At 47.0% G+C, this 22,859-nt stretch overlaps 1 protein-coding gene across 2 annotated transcripts in view; it reads left to right on the top strand.

Moving 5' to 3' along the window:
- The window catches only part of MAN1C1 (mannosidase alpha class 1C member 1), a 132,396-nt gene that overhangs the window by 31,337 nt on the left and 78,200 nt on the right, over nt 1-22,859 (top strand). For both annotated transcript variants that reach the window (XM_067724726.1, XM_067724727.1), the window contains exon 2: nt 22,426-22,522. In XM_067724726.1, the coding sequence (XP_067580827.1) occupies nt 22,426-22,522 (97 nt within the window). The remainder of the gene's footprint in view (nt 1-22,425; nt 22,523-22,859) is intronic.

Raw genomic sequence — 22,859 nt, forward strand, 5'->3', positions numbered from 1 at the left:
CCACAAGCAATTGGCCAACACTATAAATCAAGATTTTATTTATTGTTTTGATAATTATCTAGACTTAGGAAAGTGGTGGAGAAGATCTTAATTAATAGTGCAGCATAAACTTTAAAATGTATCATTGTAAATAAAAAGTGCAAAAAATTGAAAATAACATTTTTCTGGTTTTCAAAAACTACCATCCAATTCAGCAAAGATTCCACTCACATCACTGACAAACAAATGAAATCTGGTGTGTTTTCATTATTTCATTTTTGTCTTACTATTTAAGGTCAACAAAAATATTGACCAGTGCTTGTGTGGGAACCACACATCTGTCAGCACATCACAGGATTTGCTGCAGGTCCCACGTATTTGACCACTACCATGCCTTTGACTGGCGTGCCCAAGTCCCCTTTCATTCACTGACATTTATTTAACAAATACATATTGAGTGTATACTATGTGCCAGGCACCAGAGACACAGGAACGGACAAAACAGACAATAACAGAATAAACATGTCGACTGCATTTTCAGACCCTTCCCTCCTTAAAGGCACAAGTGCTCCCTCTCTGCATCTTGATCTCCCCCACCCAGGGTGAGCTCTGCCTCCATCCTGGTCCCGTCTTTCAGCTTTTCGCTGCTGGGGATGAGCCTCAGCTCGAGGAGGACAGAGTCTGAGCAGAGTCATGCGTGAAGGGCTTGGAACTTGAATGAAGGCCCAGGATTGAATGTTGAAGCAGCTTTTGGGACAAAGCCAGTAAGAGAAATCAGTTTCTTTAGAGTTTGTGAAAATGGGATGCATCCTTCCCACCTAAAGAATGGTTAGCTGTTCTCTGTACTGCGGGGCGGAAGATCTAAAATGAGACCTTTGCACTTGAAAGGGCTTCAAAATATTTAATATAAGAAATATCACAGGATAGCCTGCTGATTCACTCATCTGTTTGTTCAGCAAATACAAGTGCCTACCCAGCCGGGTGCTTGCAAGCTCTATGTACTGCCAAGCCTGATGATCTGCGGTCTCTCCTTGAGGGATTTTCAAACTTGTGGGGCAGTTGATAATCCAGGTTGCTGGCCAGTGAGCACAGCGGTCAGCATGCCCCCAGCCCCCCCGGAAGCCTTCCTCCTCTCTGTGGAATCAGGCCCCCATGGGCATCCAGTCTCCTCTTTCTCTGTTCTCCCCCTACTTAGCATCGATCTCAGTTTGCAGTAATTATATACCTGAGTGTGTGTTTGATGGATGTCTGTCTCTCTTACAAGAATGTCAGCTCCAGGAGGGCAGGCGGGGATCCATATCTGTCCTGCTCACAGGGCCCGGCATCAGTAGGCAATCAGGATAAACTTGTTAAATGAGTGAATGAAGGACAGAGCAAGTTTGGAGGAGGGAGACTGATGCAGGTGAGAAGCCCAGAGGGCATCTGGAGGGAGAGGCTTTTGAGCTGGAAGAATGAAGCCTTCATTCTTCCACTTACGGCAGGTGAGGCAAACTCTTGCATTTGTCAAGGTCCCGCCCGAACCTTACCTCCATTGCACAGCTTTTTCTTACCCCTTCTCTCTGGAGAGGTATCTATGACAGAACACAGCACTTTGCATTATAGCTTTTATGTGATTCTTAACCTTTCTTAGGTCACAGAATCTATGCTAATCTGATAAAAACTATAAACCTTCCTCCCCAGAATAATGCTTATGGCATGCAAATGCACACGCACAAACATGCAGTTTTAAGTTCAGTTTCCAGGGGTTCACAGGCTCCCATTCCCTCCATAAACCCCACATTAAGAACCCTGCTTTAAAAAATGTGATTCCCCACGGCAGGCACATCCTGCCCCTCTGTAGCCCCCATATCTAGCACAGTTCTTGGCATATAGACCTTAATGTGGAATATTGGGTGGATACATAGAAGCATTGAATGGGTAGGTGGGCATTTTAAAAAGTGTCCTGATTTGCCACGACCTGTGTAGAGGCAAGCTAAAAATTCCATTGACATCATCAGGGGAGAGGGTCAGCTTGAGCAGAGAATGGCAGCATTCCTTATACCACCGATCTGTCCTGGCCCTAGGAGTGTGGTTCTGCCCATACCTGGGAAGCCCACCAACTCCATAAGACCATTTTCCAAATAAAAACTTAGAACATGGTGTCTGACACGTTGTCTGATAATGGCGTAGAATATTTGAAATTGGGCGCGTCTCAGAAAATTAGGGGTTGTGTGATTTCAGGGGAACATAACTTAGTCCTGAGGCTGATTGGGTTGCTCTTAGAGTTTCTGTAAATCCCAGAAGGGGATGATCGGGGTCTAGGCTGCGCTCCCCATGGTGACCAGGTTAGTCCTCCCATCTTAGGTAGTGAGACTCAGCACGGCAGCCCGTTTGTCCTCCACGTTCTTCTCTATGGTCAGCTGTGTCAGTAATTCCTAGTGTGGTACCGCTAAATGCTGCCCATCTTCTGCTCATTACCACCCCTTCCCCCCGCAAAAGCGTGGTGTATATGAATCCCTACCTTTTAAACTGTTCAACTCTAGAATCTTAAAAAAATTTTTTTTTTTGCTTCTATTTAAATCCCTATTTTTCACATTGGGGCGTTTGACAGTGTTGATTTTTAGACACCAGAATAGTTCAAAACCATGGGGGGAAAAAACCCTACAGTACTAGCTTTTGCTTGGAAAACAGTTGTCAAGGAAATGGATTTTGCAAAACATTTCCTCCCAGGAGAGCTCTCTCTTTCCATGTATCCCCACACTGAACATTATTCTCCTGTGCGATGTGGTAGGCAAAAGTACCATTGGCAGGTAATTTGTCTAGCCAACACCTAATTATGAATTAAAGCCCTTGCTGGCATGTTCTCAGGTTGGCAGCCGATGGTGGACCAAGTTCCAGTTCAGTTTATAGTGCATCTGAAACGTTCTTGGACTTACAGGAAGATATTTTGGCCCTGGCTATAGACCGGGGAATAGAATTCTGTAAACTCTATTAGCAGACAGTGGAAGTGCCTGATATAGATGGAGCTGAAATTGCAGAACGTTGTTCGATTAAAAGAAAAGGTGAAGGCTCATGGGGCAGAGGCTGTGACTCAAGGCATTCACATAAGGAGATACTTATCTCATGATTAGAGTGCTGGCGGCCCAGACACCAGCCAGTGGTACTTGGAAAATCTGTCACTGTTAGACATGCCAACACATGTATGAACTGCTCAGTTGTGAGCAGACCTCATAAGCGAGGCTGGTGGATTTAATTATCACTTGTGAGAACTTAGTCAAGAAAGTGCTGGCCCGGTTAGAGTTGTGGCCAGCGACACTGGCAGGTGGTTAATTACAGATTTCTCCAGTCCATGGAAGTGCAGGTCCATGTGTAGACAGGAGGAGAGTTGGTGACAAAGAAGCAAAGAAATGATCGTGTCTCCATTATTCTCATTTGTGTTGGGATCTGTTGTACTTGCAGTAATCTTTAATTATAAAAATTAATACTATGGGATGGTTATCAATGTTATCATTTTTTGTTGTGTTGCCTGGTAATGTCCGTTTGTGCCCAAGACATGCATGTTTCTATAGTTACAGTGTAAAGAAGTGAAACCTTCCTTGCTCTTAGCCATTTTGTCATCACAATATTCTAAAAGGCTATTTTGAGAGATGGTCGAGCCCAGTCTGTGGGGTGAAAAATGGAGCCTTTGTGACAAGAGCCTGAGTCTTTGAAAAGACTTCATTTTAACCAGAGTAGTTCACAATGTAGCGTTCCCCAGTAGCAAGACAGAAAAACGCTCCTAAACAGCTAACTGCATTCTCCTCTCCTCTTTCAGGTAACAGTCTGTCCCATTACAGGGCACTCTCTAGTGCAGGACCCATTTCGCACGTCCCTGTGGACTGCATGAGAAGCCAGAAGTTGTGAATCTTTAGGTTTTTGACAATTTCCATCCTAAGGAGTGATCACTAATGGAGAAAATGGTGCATTAAGTATTGCAGGTAGAGTCTGTTTGCACCTCCCTTAGTCAGGTTATCTCCATCACCCTGCTGCTTTTGAAAATGCCCCAGGGCTTCCCCGGTAGCACAGTGGTTAAGAATCTGCCTGCCAATGCAGGGGACATGGGTTCAAGCCCTGGGCTGGGAAGATCCCACATGCCACGGAGCAACTAAGCCCATGAGCCACAACTACTGAGCCTGCGCTCTAGAGCCTACAAGGCACAACTACTGAGGCCGTGCGCTCCTAGAGCCCGTGCTCCACAACAAGAGAAGCCACCGCAATGAGAAGCCTGCGCACCGCAACAAAGAGTAGCCCCCGCTCATGGCAACTAAAGAAAGCCAACGCAGCCATAAATAAATAAATAAATAATTTATTAAAAAAAAAAAAGAAAATGCCCCATTAGTGGAAGAAATGGTGGCAGAATTATCATCAGAAGTACTCAAAATCATTCTATTTAAAGGTCACACTGGTAGAATTTTCAGATAACACTTGGCATTGCTTTTTTTTAAGTGGGAAAGTGGCTGCTCTGGGCATGGGGAGAGGACATCTTTTGGGTTTCAGATCTCTGGTTAAGGCTGTAACCCCACCAAAGTGGTGATCACTTAAAGATAATTACCTTCCACATTGTTCATGCTAAACTCTTGAGATGGACTGATTGGCATATTTAAATCTCATCTCCCAGGCATTTGCTAATTATCATAGCCTAGTTGGAGAAGAACCTAATCAAATAGCTGTTTAGAGATGCTTTGCATTTTAAAATTGTTCTGGGTTTATCCTAGAGAGGAAATGTGCCTCTGATTTTCCACTGGTTCTTTCCCTGACCGGAAGAGGGTTTAAACTTTTAATGGCTTAAATAGCCACAGCTAATCACTCAGGAAACTTCGTGCATTTACATTTTCTCTTTTGCGTCATTTCCATCCTTGACCCCCTTTCATCACCTTGAACGAAGCTTTCTCACTTGTTGGCTTCTCATCCATGAGGGGGGCCATTGAATTCCAGCTAATGAGGCTCATCTCTTTTATTCATTTTAAGTGGTACCAACCAGGCCTGGAGTCAGATCTGAGAGTGAATGGTTATCACATGTTTCTCAGGTCCATAAATGGAATACCAAGTCCATGGTGAAAGTAAGAAGAATTTCTTGCTCAGAAAAAGAAAGACAAAAAGAGTAGCTTCTTGGGTCAGCAGGTTGAGTAGAAGCCACCCTCCTTAGAAAAGGCACCCAAGACTGGGTGCTATTTTCTTAACAGCAGCTGGAGAAGACCCTCACCCTGCCCCCACCCCTGCCAGCTGAACTGAGATCCTTTTTGTTTTGTTTTGTTTTTTCAGTATGCGGGCCTCTCACTGCTGTGGCCTCCCCCGTTGCGGAGCACAGGCTCCGGACGCACAGACTCAGCAGCCATGGCTCACGGGCACAGCCGCTCCGCGGCATGTGGGACCTTCCCGGACCGGGGCGCGAACCCGTGTCCCCTGCATCGCCAGGTGGACTCTCAACCACTGCGCCACCAGGGAAGCCCTGAACTGAGATCCTTTTATGCAACGTTCTTTTCCAGCCACTGTGCTCAAAATTGGGAAAACACGACGGTTTTCTCCTTTATACAGCATATGCGGCTGTCGGTGACAGAAATCTCACCAAGGCCTTTCTTTTGTAGGCAGTGTCTAAAACGGCCTGTCTTTGAGACTTATGTCTTTCAAGACCCTGTGAGCCACTGTCACCCGTAGTTGTACCTCAAAAGCAAATAAAGGGAAGAGGAATTTTGTGAAGGTTTTCTCAAGTCACTGTCACTGGCCGTCAGTCCGTTTGTCTGCCTTCTGTGAAAGGGTCTGTTTTGCGGGCTTGGCAGGAGCTGCCACCTCCCAGCAGCAGGTTTACAGGCCCCAGCAGGAAGCCAGATCTGGAGGCAGCTGAGAAAGAGAAAAGTCTGCTCTTTCTTATCAGAAGCCAGAGCAGCGGAGCTGGGGCAGGTGCATTCAGTTACTTGGGAGTGGGGAGTGGGGATTCGAGGAAGGTTCTGAGAGGTAGGAGCACCTCAGAATCAAGCCAGCCGAAGCCCTGTGTGAGCTTTGACTTTGATCATTCAAACAATTCAAAACGCTGTGAAACTTGAGGATCTGAGTTTTCTCTCTTTCCTTGTCTGTCCCATTAGCTCATCAAGATTAGAGTCTTTTGGTTTTCATAGTTAATTATTCTTTGGTATTCTATTTCAGGGTTTTGAAATCAAATTGCTTGATGTTTTACCCTCTCCCGTGTGATTAGGTTATCTTTTATAATAAGACTGCAATAATCCTTTCAAGAACACAGCACTTTAGCTCAGCACTCTCAAGGAAGATGTCCTAAAGGTCCCATGAAGTTTAGTCTTGTAGGAGTCAGAAAACACCACCGGTTCCCGTTATTATGAATCCGGAAGTGCCACTGCACATCATCCATCATCACAGACCTAGAAAAATGAAAAGAAAACCTATGTTGAGCTGTCTGATTAATGCAAACTGAAGGAGTGCTTATGGGGTGGCAGCTCTTTGGCTTCATAGGATGAATGAGCTCCAGGACCTGAGTCTTTTGTATGGTGTTTGTAAGGCTGAGCAGGTCTGTTTACTGCTTTGAAATTCTTTCTCCTGGTGTGAACGGGTAACCTTATCAGTGGGTTGTACAAGGCTTTCTAGCCAAGAAAAAGAAAATATGTACTTTGGAATCTCCGCTGATGGGGCCCCAGGGGGAATAAAGAGAAAAGTCAAATGCATGTCTCAGGCTACACGTGGGAAACAGGAGGAGTTTTTTTTTTTTCAGATACTCATTAAGATCTCAGCTCAGTTATCAACTTGGAGGCCTTCCTTGGCCAACTCCACCCACTCAGTCATCCTCTCCCCCTCTTGCTTGATTTTTCTTCAAAGTGCTTATCACTCTTCAAAATTACCCTGCTTATTTCTTATTGTCCATCTCCCCACACTATACGAGCCGTGAAGGCAGGAACCTTGCCTGTCTTGTTTACTGCTGCATGTACCAGAACATGGGGTACCTAGTAGATGCTCAACACACTTTTTTAAAATGGATGTCAGGTGAGGGGAAGTTGAGAAAAGAACAGGAAGAGGCAAAGGTTGGAATCAGACCTAGGTTTGAATCCAAATCCTTCACTTATTGGCTGTGTGCCCTTGGAATAATTATTGAACCTCTCTGAGTCTCAGTTTTCTTATCTATAAAATGCTTCCCAGAGGAGCAATGGAGGATTAAATGAGATAAAGTAACGGTAACATCTGGCACAGGGGCTGGTACATGGAGATGCTCAATAAATACTAGTTCATTCTCCAAGCCTTAACGGAAACAATTGTACAGGGCGAGAAACAGGGCCCTTCACTGCCCACACGTGTCCAGAGGTTTTCAGGCCTCCTTCTTGGGTCCAGGAATGGTATCTCTGAGGAAAGTAGCACTAATCCTTTCTCGGCTCCAAGGAGAATATAGACAGTTTCACGTGGTTCTACACGCATGCGTTAAAGATGGGGTCCCAAGGATTCTGTACCCAGAGCTGGCTCTTCAAGAGATGGCAACACTGCCTAGAAGACAAGACTCCTGCCCTCCTGAAGCCTTTTGTTCTCATCCTCAGCTGAGGGCCTCCATGAGAACCCCAAAGGCCTTGAGACAGGTCACCTAGGCCCCTTGCTGTCACAGATGCCACTAACAGCCTTTAGAAAGTGTTTATCAAGGCTGATCTTCCAGATTTCCAATGGTGTTACCTCTCTAGGCAACCTGGCAACAGAGATTACTTCTCTCCATGGCCCAGTTAATGTCTCCCTGCCACTCACTGTGGTATTTTCCTTGTTTTCACGTAAACATGTTTTTTTTTTTTTTCCTTTCTTTTAAAAAAATTCTTAACATTCAGGCGAAAAAGAACTGGTTCTGCCTCTTTTGCATTTCCAGAGACCCCAGCCTCTGCTGGGGCAGCTTTAAAGCAGGTCATGCCTCCCTTCTAACGTACTGAGCCTTCGGGAACTGGAAATTCGGACGGTTCTTGTTTTCAAAAAGAAGCAGGCCTCAGGTTGGGCCGCGTGGCAGCTGGCGGCAGCCAGTCCTCATTTTGATTCTGTGTGCCACGTGCCGTCCAGAGGTGCTGGGTTGATGTTTTGTTCATTCATTCAGTGGACAGTGGAGCAGCCTAGTGAGATGGAAGGGACATAGCCTTTTGAATCAGTCAGACCCCAGCTTCAAACACTGGCTCTGCCACTTGCCAGCTGCCTGGCCCCAAATGTTGGGAAAAGGAGACACTAATCTTACCTCGGAGGGTTGTAGAGTGGGAAACAGTGTGCTGTCATGGTTAAGCATTCAGGCCCCCAAGTTGTCCTCTTGCATCCATTGCCTGGCTCTGCCACTATTTGTTCTGCATCCTTGGAAAAGTTACTTAACCCTCCAGGACTCAACTGCTTCATTCTGTAAAATAGGGGTAACAACGGTAACCCATCCTAACAGGGTTGTGGTGCAGGATGAAATGCTTCTGAAAGGCTTAGCCCAGTGCTCAGCACATGCTAGGTGTGCAGTACATGTCCACTACTGGATAACAGATAGATAATAATGTAGCCATCGTTATTACTAATGTGCTATGTTGACTTCCTCTGTTGGGCCAGCCTCATGCTAGGGGTTGGGGATGCATCGGGTCACAGAGCTCAAGGGCAGGGGAAGAGACATGAAAGAAATTATTATCCTGCAGAAGTCTTAGGTACTGTCATTGATGGATGGCAAGGGGCTGTGGCAGTGAATTCCAGAATGGTGGTACCTCTGCTCCAGAATATCAGAATTCCTTATGCAGAAAAAGGGCTATGGTGGCATGAAAGTGCATTGGAAATTTGGTGGGTTTTGTTCATTCAGTTTTTCACTGGGAAGTGCTAAGGCCCTTAAGTAGTGTATTAGTTTGCTATTGCTGTAGTCACAAATCACACAAACTTAGTGACTCAAAACAACACAAATTTATTCTTTTACAGTTCTGGAGATCAGAAGTCTAAAACAAGTCTTCCTGGGCTAAAATCAAGATGTTAGCTAGGCTGCCTTCCTTTCTGGAGGCTCTAGGGGAATATCCATTCCCTTGCCTTCTCCAGCTTCTGGAGTCCCCCTGGAATCCTTAGTTTACGGCCCCTTCCTCCATCTTCAAAGCCAGCAATGGCCAGTGGAGTCTTTTTCACATCTCACCACTTCGACTCTCCTGCCTCTTCCCTCTCACTTCTAAGGACCCTTGTGATTACATTGGGCCCACCTGGATAATCCAGGCTACTCTCCCCACCTCAAGATCAGCTGATTAGTCATCTTAATTCCATCTGAAACCGTAATTCCATTTTACCATACATACTCACAAGTTCCAGGGATTAGGACATGGGCACCTTTGGGGACCGTTATTCTGCCGACCCTAGGTGGGAAGGTGCCGTGTGAGTTTGAGGTATTGTCCAGAGGCCCCTGTGGCTGAAGCGTGGAGAGTGGGAAGGGGCCTGGGGAGAGGTCAGAGGCAGGCCTTTCAGGCACGGTGCCTTGGGGAGTTCTTGGACGCTCTTACACAGAGGAATGACATTTGATGGCTTGCATTTTTAAAGGGCTTAGTCTGTTGGTTGTATAGAGAAAGGATGTGGCGGGGGGGAGTGCCTGAGAGGAAGCGGGGAGCCCATACGGAGGTCCAGGGACAGTGGTGGACTGGGAGGAGGATGGGAAAGGGGTGAATCAGAGATGTTGTGGACAGGATTGCTGGAGAGTGAACGTGAGGTGTGGAGTAGAAGGAGACTCCAGAGGGCTCTGAGGTTTCAGGTGGATGGTGCTGATGTTTCTGGACATGGGGAGATGATGTGGATCCCCGGGCCACAGACCACAAGTGCTAATACTTACGACAGAGTTTTCTGTGTGCCGGGAGCTGTGCCGAATGCCTTGCATGGTAATTACAAACAGCCCTCCGTATCCACGCGTTCTGCGTCCATGGATTCAGCCAACCGAAATTCAGTCTGAGGTTGGTGACTCCACAGATGCAGAGCCCAAGGATAAGGAGGACCAACGGTACCAAGCCATTTTACAGAAGGGACTTGAGCATCCATGGATTCTGATATCTGTGGGGGGCCCTGGATACCAAGGGATGACTGCAATCCTTGCAGCCCCCTTGGAGGCAGGCATGGTAATTGCTCCATTCTATGAGAAGCATAGAGTATTCTGACAAGAGCGTAGACTGCCTGGGTTCGAATCCTGGCTCTGCCACTTGCTTGCTGTGACACTTGGGCATGTGCCTCAGTTTCCTCATATGAGAATGGGAGCAATGATAGACTAATCTTATAAAATTAGTGTGACGATTAAAGAGTTAACATATATGGAAAACACTGATGACTCATGGAAAACACTGGTTAAGCATAATATAACAGTATCCTTATCTTTAAACAAATGAGATAATCGAGGCACAGAGAGGTTAAGTATCTTGTCTAAGGACACACAGCTGCGGAAAGCTGGGATCCAAAGCCAGGCTCTTAACTACCATGCCTTACCTCCTCCTTGAGAGGACCTCTCAGAGCCGTGGTGAAAACTGCATGTGCTAATACATATAAAAGCCCTCTTCGTGGTGTTGGGCACATGCTGTATATTCCATCAGTGTGTGTATGTGGAAGTGCAGTTGTTGTTTTTTCTGTAAAATGGGGGTGATGGTGGCGCCCTCCCAACCTCACTCACAGGACCATAAGGCTCAAATCAGGAAGGCAAAGCACTTTGGAAATAGTAGAGCTACCTACACGTAGGCCATTTTTATACTCAATTTCTTCAAAATGGCCTTGTTGAACCATTTCCCCTTGGAATTTCACTCACAGATGTGCTGAGGTCTTTCATACTGTCATTCATCTTTGTCCACAACTCCCCATCTCCCTGCCTCCACCCCAATGCCCAGGCTTTGACAGAAGAGAGTGGGGAGGACCCTTCACTTTGCAGTCAGGGAACCAATCTCAATGCAGTGGCAGAGCTCGATTTGCTTGTGACCTTCTCCATCAGCTCCCCTTGTTCATCTGCAGACTCTGTACCAAGATCATAAAGGTGTCCCATGGGAATGTGTCTCACCCGTTCTTGCTATCCCTGTGGCCTCACAGTTGGAGCTGTTCCCTTACTGGGCCTTCTAAAACCCTTGTTGAGGCAACTCCACCAGGCAGTAGGTGTTTCTGTCCCAGGCATCCCCCTTTCCCCTTGGTTCTCACAACACTAGCAGCCCCGGGGAGCTCCCCCTCTGTCGTCACCATCCTTACATATTTATTCAACATACTTTTATGGAGGACCTCTATGTGCTGGGCAATCTGTTAGGTGCTGGGGAGCAATAGTGAGCAAATGGAGCCTGTGTTCTGGGTGTGGGAGGAATAGATACTAATTAACCAATCACGCAATGAATGTAAAATTCTGACTTTAATAATCCTCTATAACAGGAAGATTCAACACAGTCCAGGAGGTCAGGCTTCTCTAGGACATGGAAACTAAGCTGAGATCTGAAAGATGAGTGGAATTTACCAGGAAAAAAGTAGAGCGAGGAGTGGTCCAAGGAGAGGGACTATCGTGTGCAAAGGGCCCGTGGCAGGAGGAGGCATTGCTCTTTGAGGAACTGAGAAAGCAAGCTAGTACAGCTGGGCAGAGGTGGGGAGGAGAAGCTGACGCTGGAGGCATGAATGGGGGGACTCTACAAGGCTTGATGGGCCTTACTGAGTTTGATCTTTATATCTGATGGAACTGTTTAAGTGTGTGTTGGGGGTGGGGTAAAGATATGAATAAATTTGTCCTTCGAATAATCACCATGGCTGCAGTGTGGAGAACCATGTAGGAGGCCAGAGAGGACTCCCCTAGGCCAGTTAGGAGGCTGCTGCGGGAGTCCCATGAAGAGATGGGAGTGGTATGGATTAGAGTGGTGGTGCAGAGAGAAATGGATGAAGAGGTACTTAGTAGATAAATTAATAGTGTAGCAGCCATCCTATGGCTGCTTTTTACTGAGCACATATTATGTTCCAGCTGCTGTGCTAAGCACTCGGCAAGTGTTATCTTATTTACTCTCAGGGTTAATATAAGGATTAAATATTCCTGTCCTTTTACAGATGAGGAAACTGAGACTCAGAGAGGTTAAGTCACTTACTCAAGGCTGCACAGCCAGTAGATAGCAGAGTCCTAGAGCAGCTTCTCAAACTTTAATGTGCATTTGGATAACTTGAGGATCTTGTTAAAATGCTGGCTTTGATTCAGCAGGTCTGGGGTGGGGCCCAGGATGCTGCATTCCTAACATGCTCCCTGGGTATGCCCAGCTGTTGGTCCCTGGACCACACTGAATAGCAAGGGTCTGTCTGCCTCTAGGTCCCACACTCTCAGCCATGGCGCCTTAGAACAGCTACAGATGGGATGAGATTTCTGAGACTGCTCAAATCTGAATCCCATCCTGGGCAGGATGTGGGCGTGCTCTCTGGACCTCAGATAGGTCAGAAGTCATATCACATTTTCACTTCCTACATTTGTCCTTCAGTAGCTCAAGCAAACCCAGAAGTGAGAGGGTTAGAGGCAGCACCTCACTGTCTACTCCCCACCCACCCCTCCACCCCTCAGCACAACCAAACCCCATCCTGCATCCGCTTCTGAGATATAGGCCAGGGGTTATGTGCATTCGCAGATGTCTCATCAGCAGTTGTCAATCAGATCATTTTGTGGGGCACCCATAGAAGGGGGTGGACGGAGAAATCTAATGTGGATGGTTTTAGGTACCAAGCTGTCAGCTGTTTCCCTGGGCTGTGCTGAAAGTGAAGGAGTAAAAAATCACCCTAACATTCTAATCTCTTCATCTGTGTGGTCATTAGATCCTGGAATCATTAGAGACCAAGCCCTTTCCCACTCAGCCCCTGCAGATGGGCCAGGTGTCACTGCTGGGAGACACCAATAAGGCTGCAAGTCGCTGTGTGAGCACTTGTCTTTAATGACTGGGAAAATCCATTTCCCTTCCTGGCAGCTTTGAGATGTTGCAACCGTGCTTCTGGGTCATTGCCAGACCTGACCCTTTCTGTGTGCGTGTTTTATTTTTATTTTTTATTTTTTTTGGTTTATTTATTTATTTATTTTTGGCTGCGTTGGGTCTTCATTGCGGCACACAGGCTTTCTCTAGTTGCGGCGGCAAGCGGGGGATACTCTTCGTTGCGGCAGGCGGGCTTTTCATTGTGGTGGCTTTTCTTGTTGCGGAGCATGGTCTCTAGGCACGCGGGCTTCAGTAGTTGTGGCACGTGGGCTCAGTAGTTGTGGCTCGCGGGCTCTAGAGCGTAGGCTCAGTTGTTGTGGCGCATGGGCTTAGGTGCTCCGAGGCATGTGGGAATCTTCCCAGACCGGGGCTCAAACCTGTGTCCCCTGCATTGGCAGGCGGATTCTTAGCCACTGCGCCACCAGGGAAGTCTGCGTGTTTTATTTTTAAAAGGGGAGGATGTCTCACTGTTTCAGTGATTGCTCCTTTCTCCCTAGCTGCCGCCAAAGAACTTTCCAATGCAAACTTTCTATTCAGTTTCCCACTCTCAAGGCGGTCCGCCAGTATTCTATTTCTTCCTCTTCTCAAACGCATCATTTCTTGGCCCCATCATTCTGGGGCCCCTCAGGCTGGGGTGGGTGTCTTTGTCTGGGCAATGCAGTGGATTCTAGTCACCTTTCTGCAGGAGAGGATTCTAGAGCTCTGAGACAGGTAGAAAGAACTTCTTAAACAAAATAATGTCTGCCTCAAATTAGTAAATATTTTTCATTTTAAGAGTTCATGTCATTGCAATTTGTTCAGGTGGACAAGAACAGCTTTTGTTTGAGAAAGAACTGAAGAGGTGTCTTAGGATTCTGCTCTGATTGCTCTGCCTCTCACTGACGCTTTGTTTCCTGCCTCTGCAGAGCTCCGTGAAGGGAAGGCTTTGTGATCTATTGTTAGGTATTCTTTGAATCTATAAAGCATACACTGCTGGAAGGGAGGGGCTTCCAGACCATCCAGAGCTCCTGTCTCTAGCATGGACACGCATTCATGCACACACACACGTGCACACACACAAAAATGATGACTGCCTGGTGTGTATTTCTAGAACCCAGTGGGGGCAGAGGTGTTTAGTTCTTGTGTCTCTTGATTCTTACAGCCACGTTCTTGATTTCTCTTTCTGTAGCTCAGGCTGCCCCTACCCCCATCAGCTGCTTCACTTCTCTTGCTGGTTGGCCCCCTCTCTGACTCCTGGCTGGAAAGGCCTTTTCCTCTATCAAAACCCACTCCCTCCCAACCACCCCAAGGCCAACCACCTACACGATCCCTTTAGGCTTTAGGAGTAGCACTATAACATTTCTTCCTTATGTTTTTCATTTTAACCATCTTTCATTTTCACCTTACAAACATTTCTAGATATTCATTATAGAAAATCCAGAAAGTATAGGTCAATAATAAGAAAAAAATAACCACTAAACCTCTCACTATCTGACATAACCACTGTCAGCACTTTTGTGCATTTCCTTCCAGTATTTTTTTTTTCCTTTAAAACACTCGTACATAGTCCAGTGATCTTCATACCATGTAACTTGGTATCCTGCTTTTCCAACTAGTATTATATAATGAACATCTTTGTGTGTCTCTCCCTATATAGTGATATTTAGTTTATATCACTAAACATTTGGAAACACAATTTTTAATACCCGTTTCATACTTTACATCTCATACTTTAGCTCTTGCATGATTATTTTTAATTGGGAACAATACCTATCCTGTCAAGCCCACTGAACTGCTTGATCAAATGAGAGAAAGTGTGCAGAGAGCTGCACAAATATGCGCAATGATCATTCATGATGTTAGTTTTATCTTCCCAAGTGAACTACTTTGTATGTTGTCACGGAATTGTTATATACTTTCCTATTCAACTTTTGCACAGCAGTGGGCAAAACTAGCTGTCTGGGTTTAATCTTTAAAAGGGAACATACTTATTAATAACTTTTAATTTTTTTCCTAGCAATTTCTTAGAGGCTCTGGCCTAAGGAACTTACCTGAAATATAGAAAAGGGAGTGTGCACAAAGATGTCCATTATGGCATTATTTACAATAACCCCAAAATAGAAATCACTGACATGTACAATTATATGGGAGGAAGGTTAAGTAAATGATGCTGAACCTACTTGCGAAGTTATTATATAGCTGTCTAAAATGATGTTTACAAAGCCTTTGTAATAAAATGGAAGATGTTTATGTCATCATCACTGGAAGAAGCAAAGATAAATGAAAAAGAGTGGAAAGAAAGACACCAAAGTGGCAACAGTGGTTATAATATTTAAACGATAGATGATTATTTTCTTTCTCTCTGTTTTTCTGCAATGAGCTTGTATACCTTGGATGCATTAAAAGATAGGTGGGTAGGTAGGTAGGTAGATGGATGGATGGATAGATAGACAGATCAACCTTATTTTTTAAACTATTGGAAAGGATGTAAGCAGAAGAGGCGAGTACGGGGCACAGAACTGAGTTCAAGTGAAAGTAGTGACCCACAGGTGGGAGAAAAGGGCATGGGGGGCTGAGCCCAGACTGGGCTGGAACTTCTGGAAAATGCTTAGAACCACAAAAGGTGCCTTTTAGTTTATTTTTGGAGCAGGAAGAACAGAGTAAGGATGGGCACCTCATTTGAACATGGTAATATAATTATAAAAGGAGAAACCAAAATTGCTAGTTCCTCATTTGCTCCGTCCTCTGACCAGCGTGGGCGGGACAGGCTTGGTGAGGGGAATGTGAAAGCCCAATAGGGCTTTTGAGGAACCGAGGGGTAAGCGGAGCCACAAGGAGACTGGCAACAAGCACATTCTATCATAATTTATACAAGTGGGGGAAAACAGAATTCTGTCATGTATAAATCTGGGTGGAAATGACATCAACATCCTGCAACGTTCCCTATTTTTTTTTTTTTTTCTTTTTTTTTTTTGCGGTACACAGGCCTCTCACTGCTGTGGCCTCTCCCGTTGCGGAGCACAGTTCAGGGCTTCCCTGCTGGCGCAGTGGTTGAGAGTCCGCCTGCTGATTCAGGGGACACGGGTTCGTGCCCCGGTCCGGGAAGATCCCACATGCCGCGGAGCGGCTGGGCCCGTGAGCCATGGCCGCTGAGCCTGCGCGTCCGGAGCCTGTGCTCCGCAACGGGAGAGGCCACAACAGTGAGAGGCCCGAGTACCGCAAAAAAAAAAAAAAAAAAAAATTCAGACTTTTAGAAAAGTGGCAAAAGATACTACAAAGATTCACATTTACCCTTCACCCAGATTCCTCAAATGTTAGTGTTTTACCCTGTTTGCTTTGTGTACACTCTTCTCTCTCTCTTTCTACACACACACACACATACACACACACACACACGAGGTTTCTGAACTATTTGGGAGTAAGTTGCAAGCATAATGCCTCTTACCCCTAAATACTTCATTGTGTATTTCCAAAAGGTTGGTTCTACTTTTCTATATAACCATAGTAAAACCAGAAAATTAACGTTGACACAATACTATCTGATCCCTATACCCCATTCACATTTTGTCAATTATCTTGATGATTGTCCTTTATAGTAATAATAATAATAGTAGTTGTTATTATTTCTGCTCCAGGATCGCATCCAGGGTCACGTATTACATTTAGTTCACGTCTCTTTAGTCTCCTTCAGGCTGGAACAGTTCCTCAGTCTTTCCTCTTCTTTCACGACCTTGATGTTTTTGAAAAGTAAAGGCCATTTACGTTGTAGGTTGTCTGTCCCTCAGTTTGGGTTTGTCTGATCTTTCCTCATGATTCGGTTCAGGTTTGCTTTCTTGGCAGGATTACCACTGAAATGACGTGTGTTCTTCTTAGTGTGTCATATCAAATGGCATGTGATATCTATTTGTCCCCATTAATAGTTTTTAAAAATATAAATTAATAACAGCTTTACTGAGTTATAATTCACATATGATAAAATTCACCATTTTAAAGTGTAAAATCCAGTGGATTTTAGTATATTCCCAGAGTTGTACAGTCATCATCACAATCAATTTAGAACATTTTCATCGTCCCAAAAGGCCCCATACCCATTAGCCATCATTCTCCATGTCTTTTTCCCTCACCCCTGGTGACTACTAATCTACTTTCTGTCTATAGGTGTGCCTATCCTGGACATTTCATATACATGGAATCATATGCCGTATGGCCTTTTGTGTCTGGCTTCTTTCACTAAGCACAGTGTTTTCAAGGTTCATCCACGTTGGAGCATGTATCAGCACTGCATTCCTTTCTATGGCCAAATAATACTCCATTGTATCTATTTACACATTTTGTTGGTTCATTCATCAGTCAATGGACATTTGGGTTGCTTCCACTTTGGGGCTATTACAAATAGTGCTGCTATGCACATTGTGTACAACTTTCTGTATGGACATATGTTTTTAATTTTCTAGGGTGTATGTCAGGGTACCCAATACCACCGCTAGGTTCAGTGATTCACCAGGAGGGCACATAGTCCTATTCCTGGCTGATTTACTACAGTGAAAGGACACAAAGCAAAATCATCAAAGGGGAAATGTGCATACAGAGAAGCCCTGGGGAAACCAGACCCGGCACGCAAGAGTCCTCTCTGGGTGGAGTCACCCAGAACACACTCCATTCCTTCAGCACTGAGTTGTGATGACACGTGTGAGACGCCATCCACCAGGAAGTTCATTAGAGACCCAGTGCCCAAGGTTTTTACTGGGGGCTGGTCATGTAAGTACCCTCGGCCTAACATGTACCGAAATTCCAGACCCCCGGAAGGAAGGCAGGTGTTCAGCATACACCACATTGTTTGTACAGTCTCAGTGCAGTAAACCACCCGTACCCATCAGAGAATGGTGAGAACACTCACTAAATCCAAGTTCCCAGGCACCGGCCAAGGGCCAAATCTGCAAGCAGAGCCTTTCTAGGGATAGAAGTCTCAGGCCTACTGTGTTAACTCTGTTCTGCACGAGTCTACACCCAGGAGTGGAATTGCTGGGTCACATCGTAACTCCATATTTAACTTTTTATGCCACAGTGTTTTCCAAAGCAACTGCACCATTTTCATTTCCACCCGCAACTGATGAGGGTCTCCACTTCTCCACAGCCTGGCCCACACTTGCTATTGTCCATCTTGTTGATTATAGCCATCGGGTGTGACTGATAGGTTTTTAGGGTAGTGATTTGCAGGCATTTAGAACCAAAAATGAGGATCCGTAGGAGCCAAAATGTGTTCTCTAAGAGCAAATCATACCAGCCTAACCCCTGATTTTTCTCTAAAGAAAAAAAAAGCATCTGTTTTCTCTGTACTCGCTGTACGGGGGGCAGAGTGCTTCTGTATTTCAGTCCTGTCCTTCATAGTATCTTCGTATACAGAAATGGAGACACAGGGCTTGGACTGATTACCTGGAAGATTCCTCACTTGTTGACAGATGACACTCAAAGAGCAGTGCTGGAGCCAGGTGAGGGGCCCCTGCTGCTGTTTCCCCAACTCTGTCCTCAGCCCAGCCATTTAATGTTTCTCTCTAAAACTTGGGGGAGACACAGATGGCGGTCCCATGAAAGCAGGCAGAATACCCAAAACACACAGACACACACACAGTGAATGATAAGATCTGGTTCCAGAAAGATCCTGACAGCACGGAATGAATATGGAGAGTCCAGTGAGATGCAGTTGTTAGGGACAAATGGCAAGTCCACACCCACAGGGTCTGGTCCAGATGTAACCAGGGAGAGTTTGCACTTCGGTTTCTGCTTATTACCAAAAGCCAACAGTAACAAATGGGTGACGAAGTCTGGGCACCCTGGAAAAACGTTGTGATGTGTATCTGCAGTTTCAGGGGATTTAGAGCTCTGCCATCAGGTGATCTGTCGAAGGAGCCGGGCTGTTCAGCCGGCCAACAGGCAGCCTAAGGTGACTTGAGAGTTGGCTCCCCCTGGATGAAGATCTGTGGTGGGAGCATATGAGCTGTCTTCCCCATGGCCCGTAGGGAAAAGCAGATTTAGATTGATTAAGAAAGAACTTTGTGAAACTCTGCAATTGAATGAGCTGCCTGCTAAGGAGGTAAGCACCCTTTCACTGGGGGTGTTCAAAGAGAGATTACTTAGTCTTTTTAAGGAACTTGCATGGGGCAGGAGGTGGCCTGAGTTCTTTGAAGCCTTAGAACTGCCTAAACATGAAGCCAGGGACTGTCCGTCTCTAAAGGCAAGTCCAGGGGCTGCCCAAGGCACATATCACCAGTTCCAGAGTGAGATTAGCCTTTCTGTAGGTCACCCTCTTCTTGTGCCCCTCACAATCCTACTTGTCCATCAGGACACTTGGGTGCCCGTGAAGCTCCCCTTGAGACACGCGCTTGCCTTCTTCTGAGCACCTCTGTTACTCAGAAGCCCCCCCACCCCATCCCCCCGACCCATTACCTATTTTACCTGTGATGTGTGTGGTCCACACGTCAAGTCTCCCAGCCATGTGTTAAGCTCCAGAGCCAATTTTCTTGTTTGTTCTTACTTTCATTGAGCAAATACTTAATGAGCACCTATTATGTGTCAGCCCCCTGGTGAGTTGCCAGGCACGCAGCAGTGACTAGGGGATGGGGGCACTGACCAAATAGTCGCGAGTATAAGAGTTTAACTGCAGGCTGCTGTGGGACCTGACATCAGGAATGTGGGGAGGTCGTGGGGGCCTGGCTGGGGAGGAGGACTCCCTGCAAAAGTACCCTTTCAGCTGAGAGTTGAAGGAAGATAAGCAGTTGGCAGGAAAGTGGAGGGAGGGGTCCGGGGGAGCAGTCCCACCGTGGCTGCAGCCCAAACTGCGGCCGAGCACAGGCTAGGACACCTGGTAGGTTGGGGCGCATTAGGAAGAGAAGTAAGGACCACCTGGCTGGGGGCTTTCCCCGTCATCCCCGCTTATCCAGCGCCTGGGCTTGCGAGCCAAGGTGGGAGACACAAGGATTAGCGTTCGAGGGTCTGTGTGTCCTTGTGCACGTGTGTGTGTGTGAGAGCAGCTCTAATTGCCTTCTGAATCCTGTCCCAAGCGACACAGGGATCATTTGTGCCTTCCTTCCTCTCCGTTGATGTGGATGACTGTGAGAACGGGCCACGTTCCAACATCCCCACGTCCCTGCAGTGACAGCTCCTTTGAGAACATGTAGATACCCATGGTTCTCTTAATTACTCCTGCACACCCACTTCTCTCTCTCAGGCAGGTGGGGTTTGGGGGTAGGGTGCAGTCCTCCCCCTCCAGACCTCTGCTCCTGCTTTCCTGCTGCCATTTCTGTTTTAACAGCCTCCTGCTGCTCCCCTACCCATCCCCCACCCCTCCCTCCCCTCACACTGACTTAATCGAGGCCCGCCCCCCCAGAATAAGAGAGACTGAGGGAGGAGGCCAGTCTCCCTTAAGCGCTCATACCCAGCAATTAGTTTCCCTTATTGCCAATTCAAGATAAGTAGAAAATAACCAAGGAATGGAACCAGGGCTCAAAACCTGTGTCAAGTGCTTGGCACGCAGTACCGTGACATTTGCATGTGTGTCTCCTGGGAAGCCACACATCAGGCCAAGCATGGGGGTGGGGTCTGCTGGCCTGGGAGTTGAAAGAGCTGTATTCCAGCCCTGCTGGCTGTGCCACCCTGACCACCTTCCATCTCTGAGCCTCAGTTTCATCATCTATGAAGTGGAGAGATGGTACTAGATTATTCTGCCATTTCACGGAGAGCCCAGGACACAGACCTGTCAGGTCTGCCCTCCTGGTCTGTGTGTTTTGGCCCCAGGGGTGAGCATGGCAATGGTTACTGTCCAGGTGTGCCTGGAAGAGATGGCTGCTAGACCTTGGCACCAGGAGTGGCAGAGCATGGAGAACGCAGGTGGCGATGTCCAGAAAGACAGTGCTGAGGCAGGAAGGTGGGCTGGGAGATGGAAGGAGAAAAGCAGAAGGGTGCCAGACAGTGTCTGGAAGTGAGCTGGGAAATAGAAATAAACACATATAGTAGACTGCTGGTTCTCAGATGTGGCCCATGGACCACGTGGGGATGTGTTAGAAAGACAGGATGTCAGGCCCCACCCCAGACCCGCTGGATCAGAAACTCAAGGATGGGGCCCAACAGCCTGTTTTAACAAGCTCTCTAGGTGATTCTGATGCACGCCAAAGTCTGAGAACTAATAAGGTGGATGAAAGAGGGGTGGATGGATGAGGCTTGGAGAACCAGATGGGTATTTTAAAGGCTGAGCAGGAAAGAGGACTCGTGTTTGTTGATCACTTGCTGTGTGAAGTCAAAAACTGGGCATTTCCAGCTACTTGCTTTCATTTAAACCTTTCAGGATTGTGGCAAAGCAGCCCTTGTTATTCCCATCTCAAAGATGAGGCAGCTGAGGCTTGGAGACATTCAGTTGCTTGCCAAAGTCAAAGAGCTAGTGGCAGGGGTAGGATTAGAACCTGGGCCTCCCGGCCCCGAAGCCTGAGTTCTCTCCACGACACCAGGCTGCCTCCCACCTGCCTGTCCTTCAGCTGTGCCTCCGCTGCCTGGGCTGGCTCCCTTCTCAGCCCCATGGTCACCGCAGAGGCCTGCTCTGCTGTCCTTTTTCTGCAGCCTGCCATCAGAGGCAAAAGGGAGACCCTGGGGGGGGGGGGGGCGGGAGAGCAGGGCTGGGGACAGATTGTTGCCTTGCGTTCCTCCAGCCTCCAGTGCTAAGTGCAGTTAGGAGACAAAGGTGCTTGTATGCTTGTGATGCTGCCGAGGGGCTAACATGGTTGCCTTAATGTAGTAAGAACTCATGCATGCACTGGGTGACAGAGCTGACGGATACTCATTGCCAAGCCTGTGCAGGGTGCTTTGGGGGAACCGAGGCAAAGAAAATGTAGTTTCTGGCTTCAAAGAGTTTGTGGTCCAGAACCAGTAAAACAAAAACTAACAGTGACCGGCTGGGGTGCTAGGAGGCCTGGGAGAGCCAGCCTGGGTCAAGCCAAGTGCAGGAGGAGTTCAAAGAGACTCAAGCAGTGACTTTAGGGGACAGACCTAAGGCTTCGGAGCCAGAGGGCATGGGTTCAATTCCCAGCATGCTCACTCACTCCCTGGGTAATCCTGGGCGAGTAACCTCATGTCTCGACCTGTCTCCTTATCTACAAAATGGAGTTAACAACCCCTAGCTCAAGGGACGGTTCTATTAGATTCTAACAGGCATCCCTCGTTGAGTTTTGTTTCCTTCCATTCAGAGGGTCACTTTAGGTCCGGGAAGGCTTCATGGAAGAGGTGGCTTTTCACTTTGGCACTGATGGATGGCTAGAATGTACTTAGTGCCTTTTGTGCCTTCTCTGAGGAATCTATGGGTAGATGCAGGACATGTGGGGTTGTCGGAGAACAGCCTTCCAGGCATAACTATGAATAGAACAGTGGTGAGAGGAAGTCGTCTTTCTCAATGTGGAAGATTGTTTTTATAATGTGGTTTCAAATCCTGTTGCAAAGGGCAAGGCCAGGTGGCCAGCCCGCGCTATTGGGAATCTCCACGCTCAGGGTCTGTTTCTGCTCTTTCTTACAGATGATGCAGTTCGCCTGGCAGAGCTACAAGCGCTATGCGATGGGGAAAAACGAGCTCCGGCCCCTCACAAGAGACGGCTACGAGGGGAACATGTTCGGTGAGCTGACGTCGGAAGACCCCCTGCCCCTGGGGGCCGAGCAGAATTTCATTTTTGACTTTTTCTCTCCTGAGCTATGTCCCTGTTTCTCCAGAGCTGGGGGCTCCCAAGTCTGACTTCCTCCAGGGTTGTCTAGGCTTGTGAGCCTTCTAGGTTTGGGGGGAACCCACATGCTTCTCCCTCACCTCACACACTTCTTTATATGCACCTGTTGTTAATTTTCAGAGCAGACAAACTTGGAAATGTGAGTGGGGGCAGTGAGTGACGGACACTAGTTGCCATGGAGAAGGTGGGCAGATCTGAAGGACACAGAGGATTGGGTTTAAATCCGCTCCTC

Source organism: Pseudorca crassidens, chromosome 2 (genome assembly GCF_039906515.1).
Source record: "Pseudorca crassidens isolate mPseCra1 chromosome 2, mPseCra1.hap1, whole genome shotgun sequence".
Taxonomy (NCBI): domain Eukaryota; kingdom Metazoa; phylum Chordata; class Mammalia; order Artiodactyla; family Delphinidae; genus Pseudorca; species Pseudorca crassidens.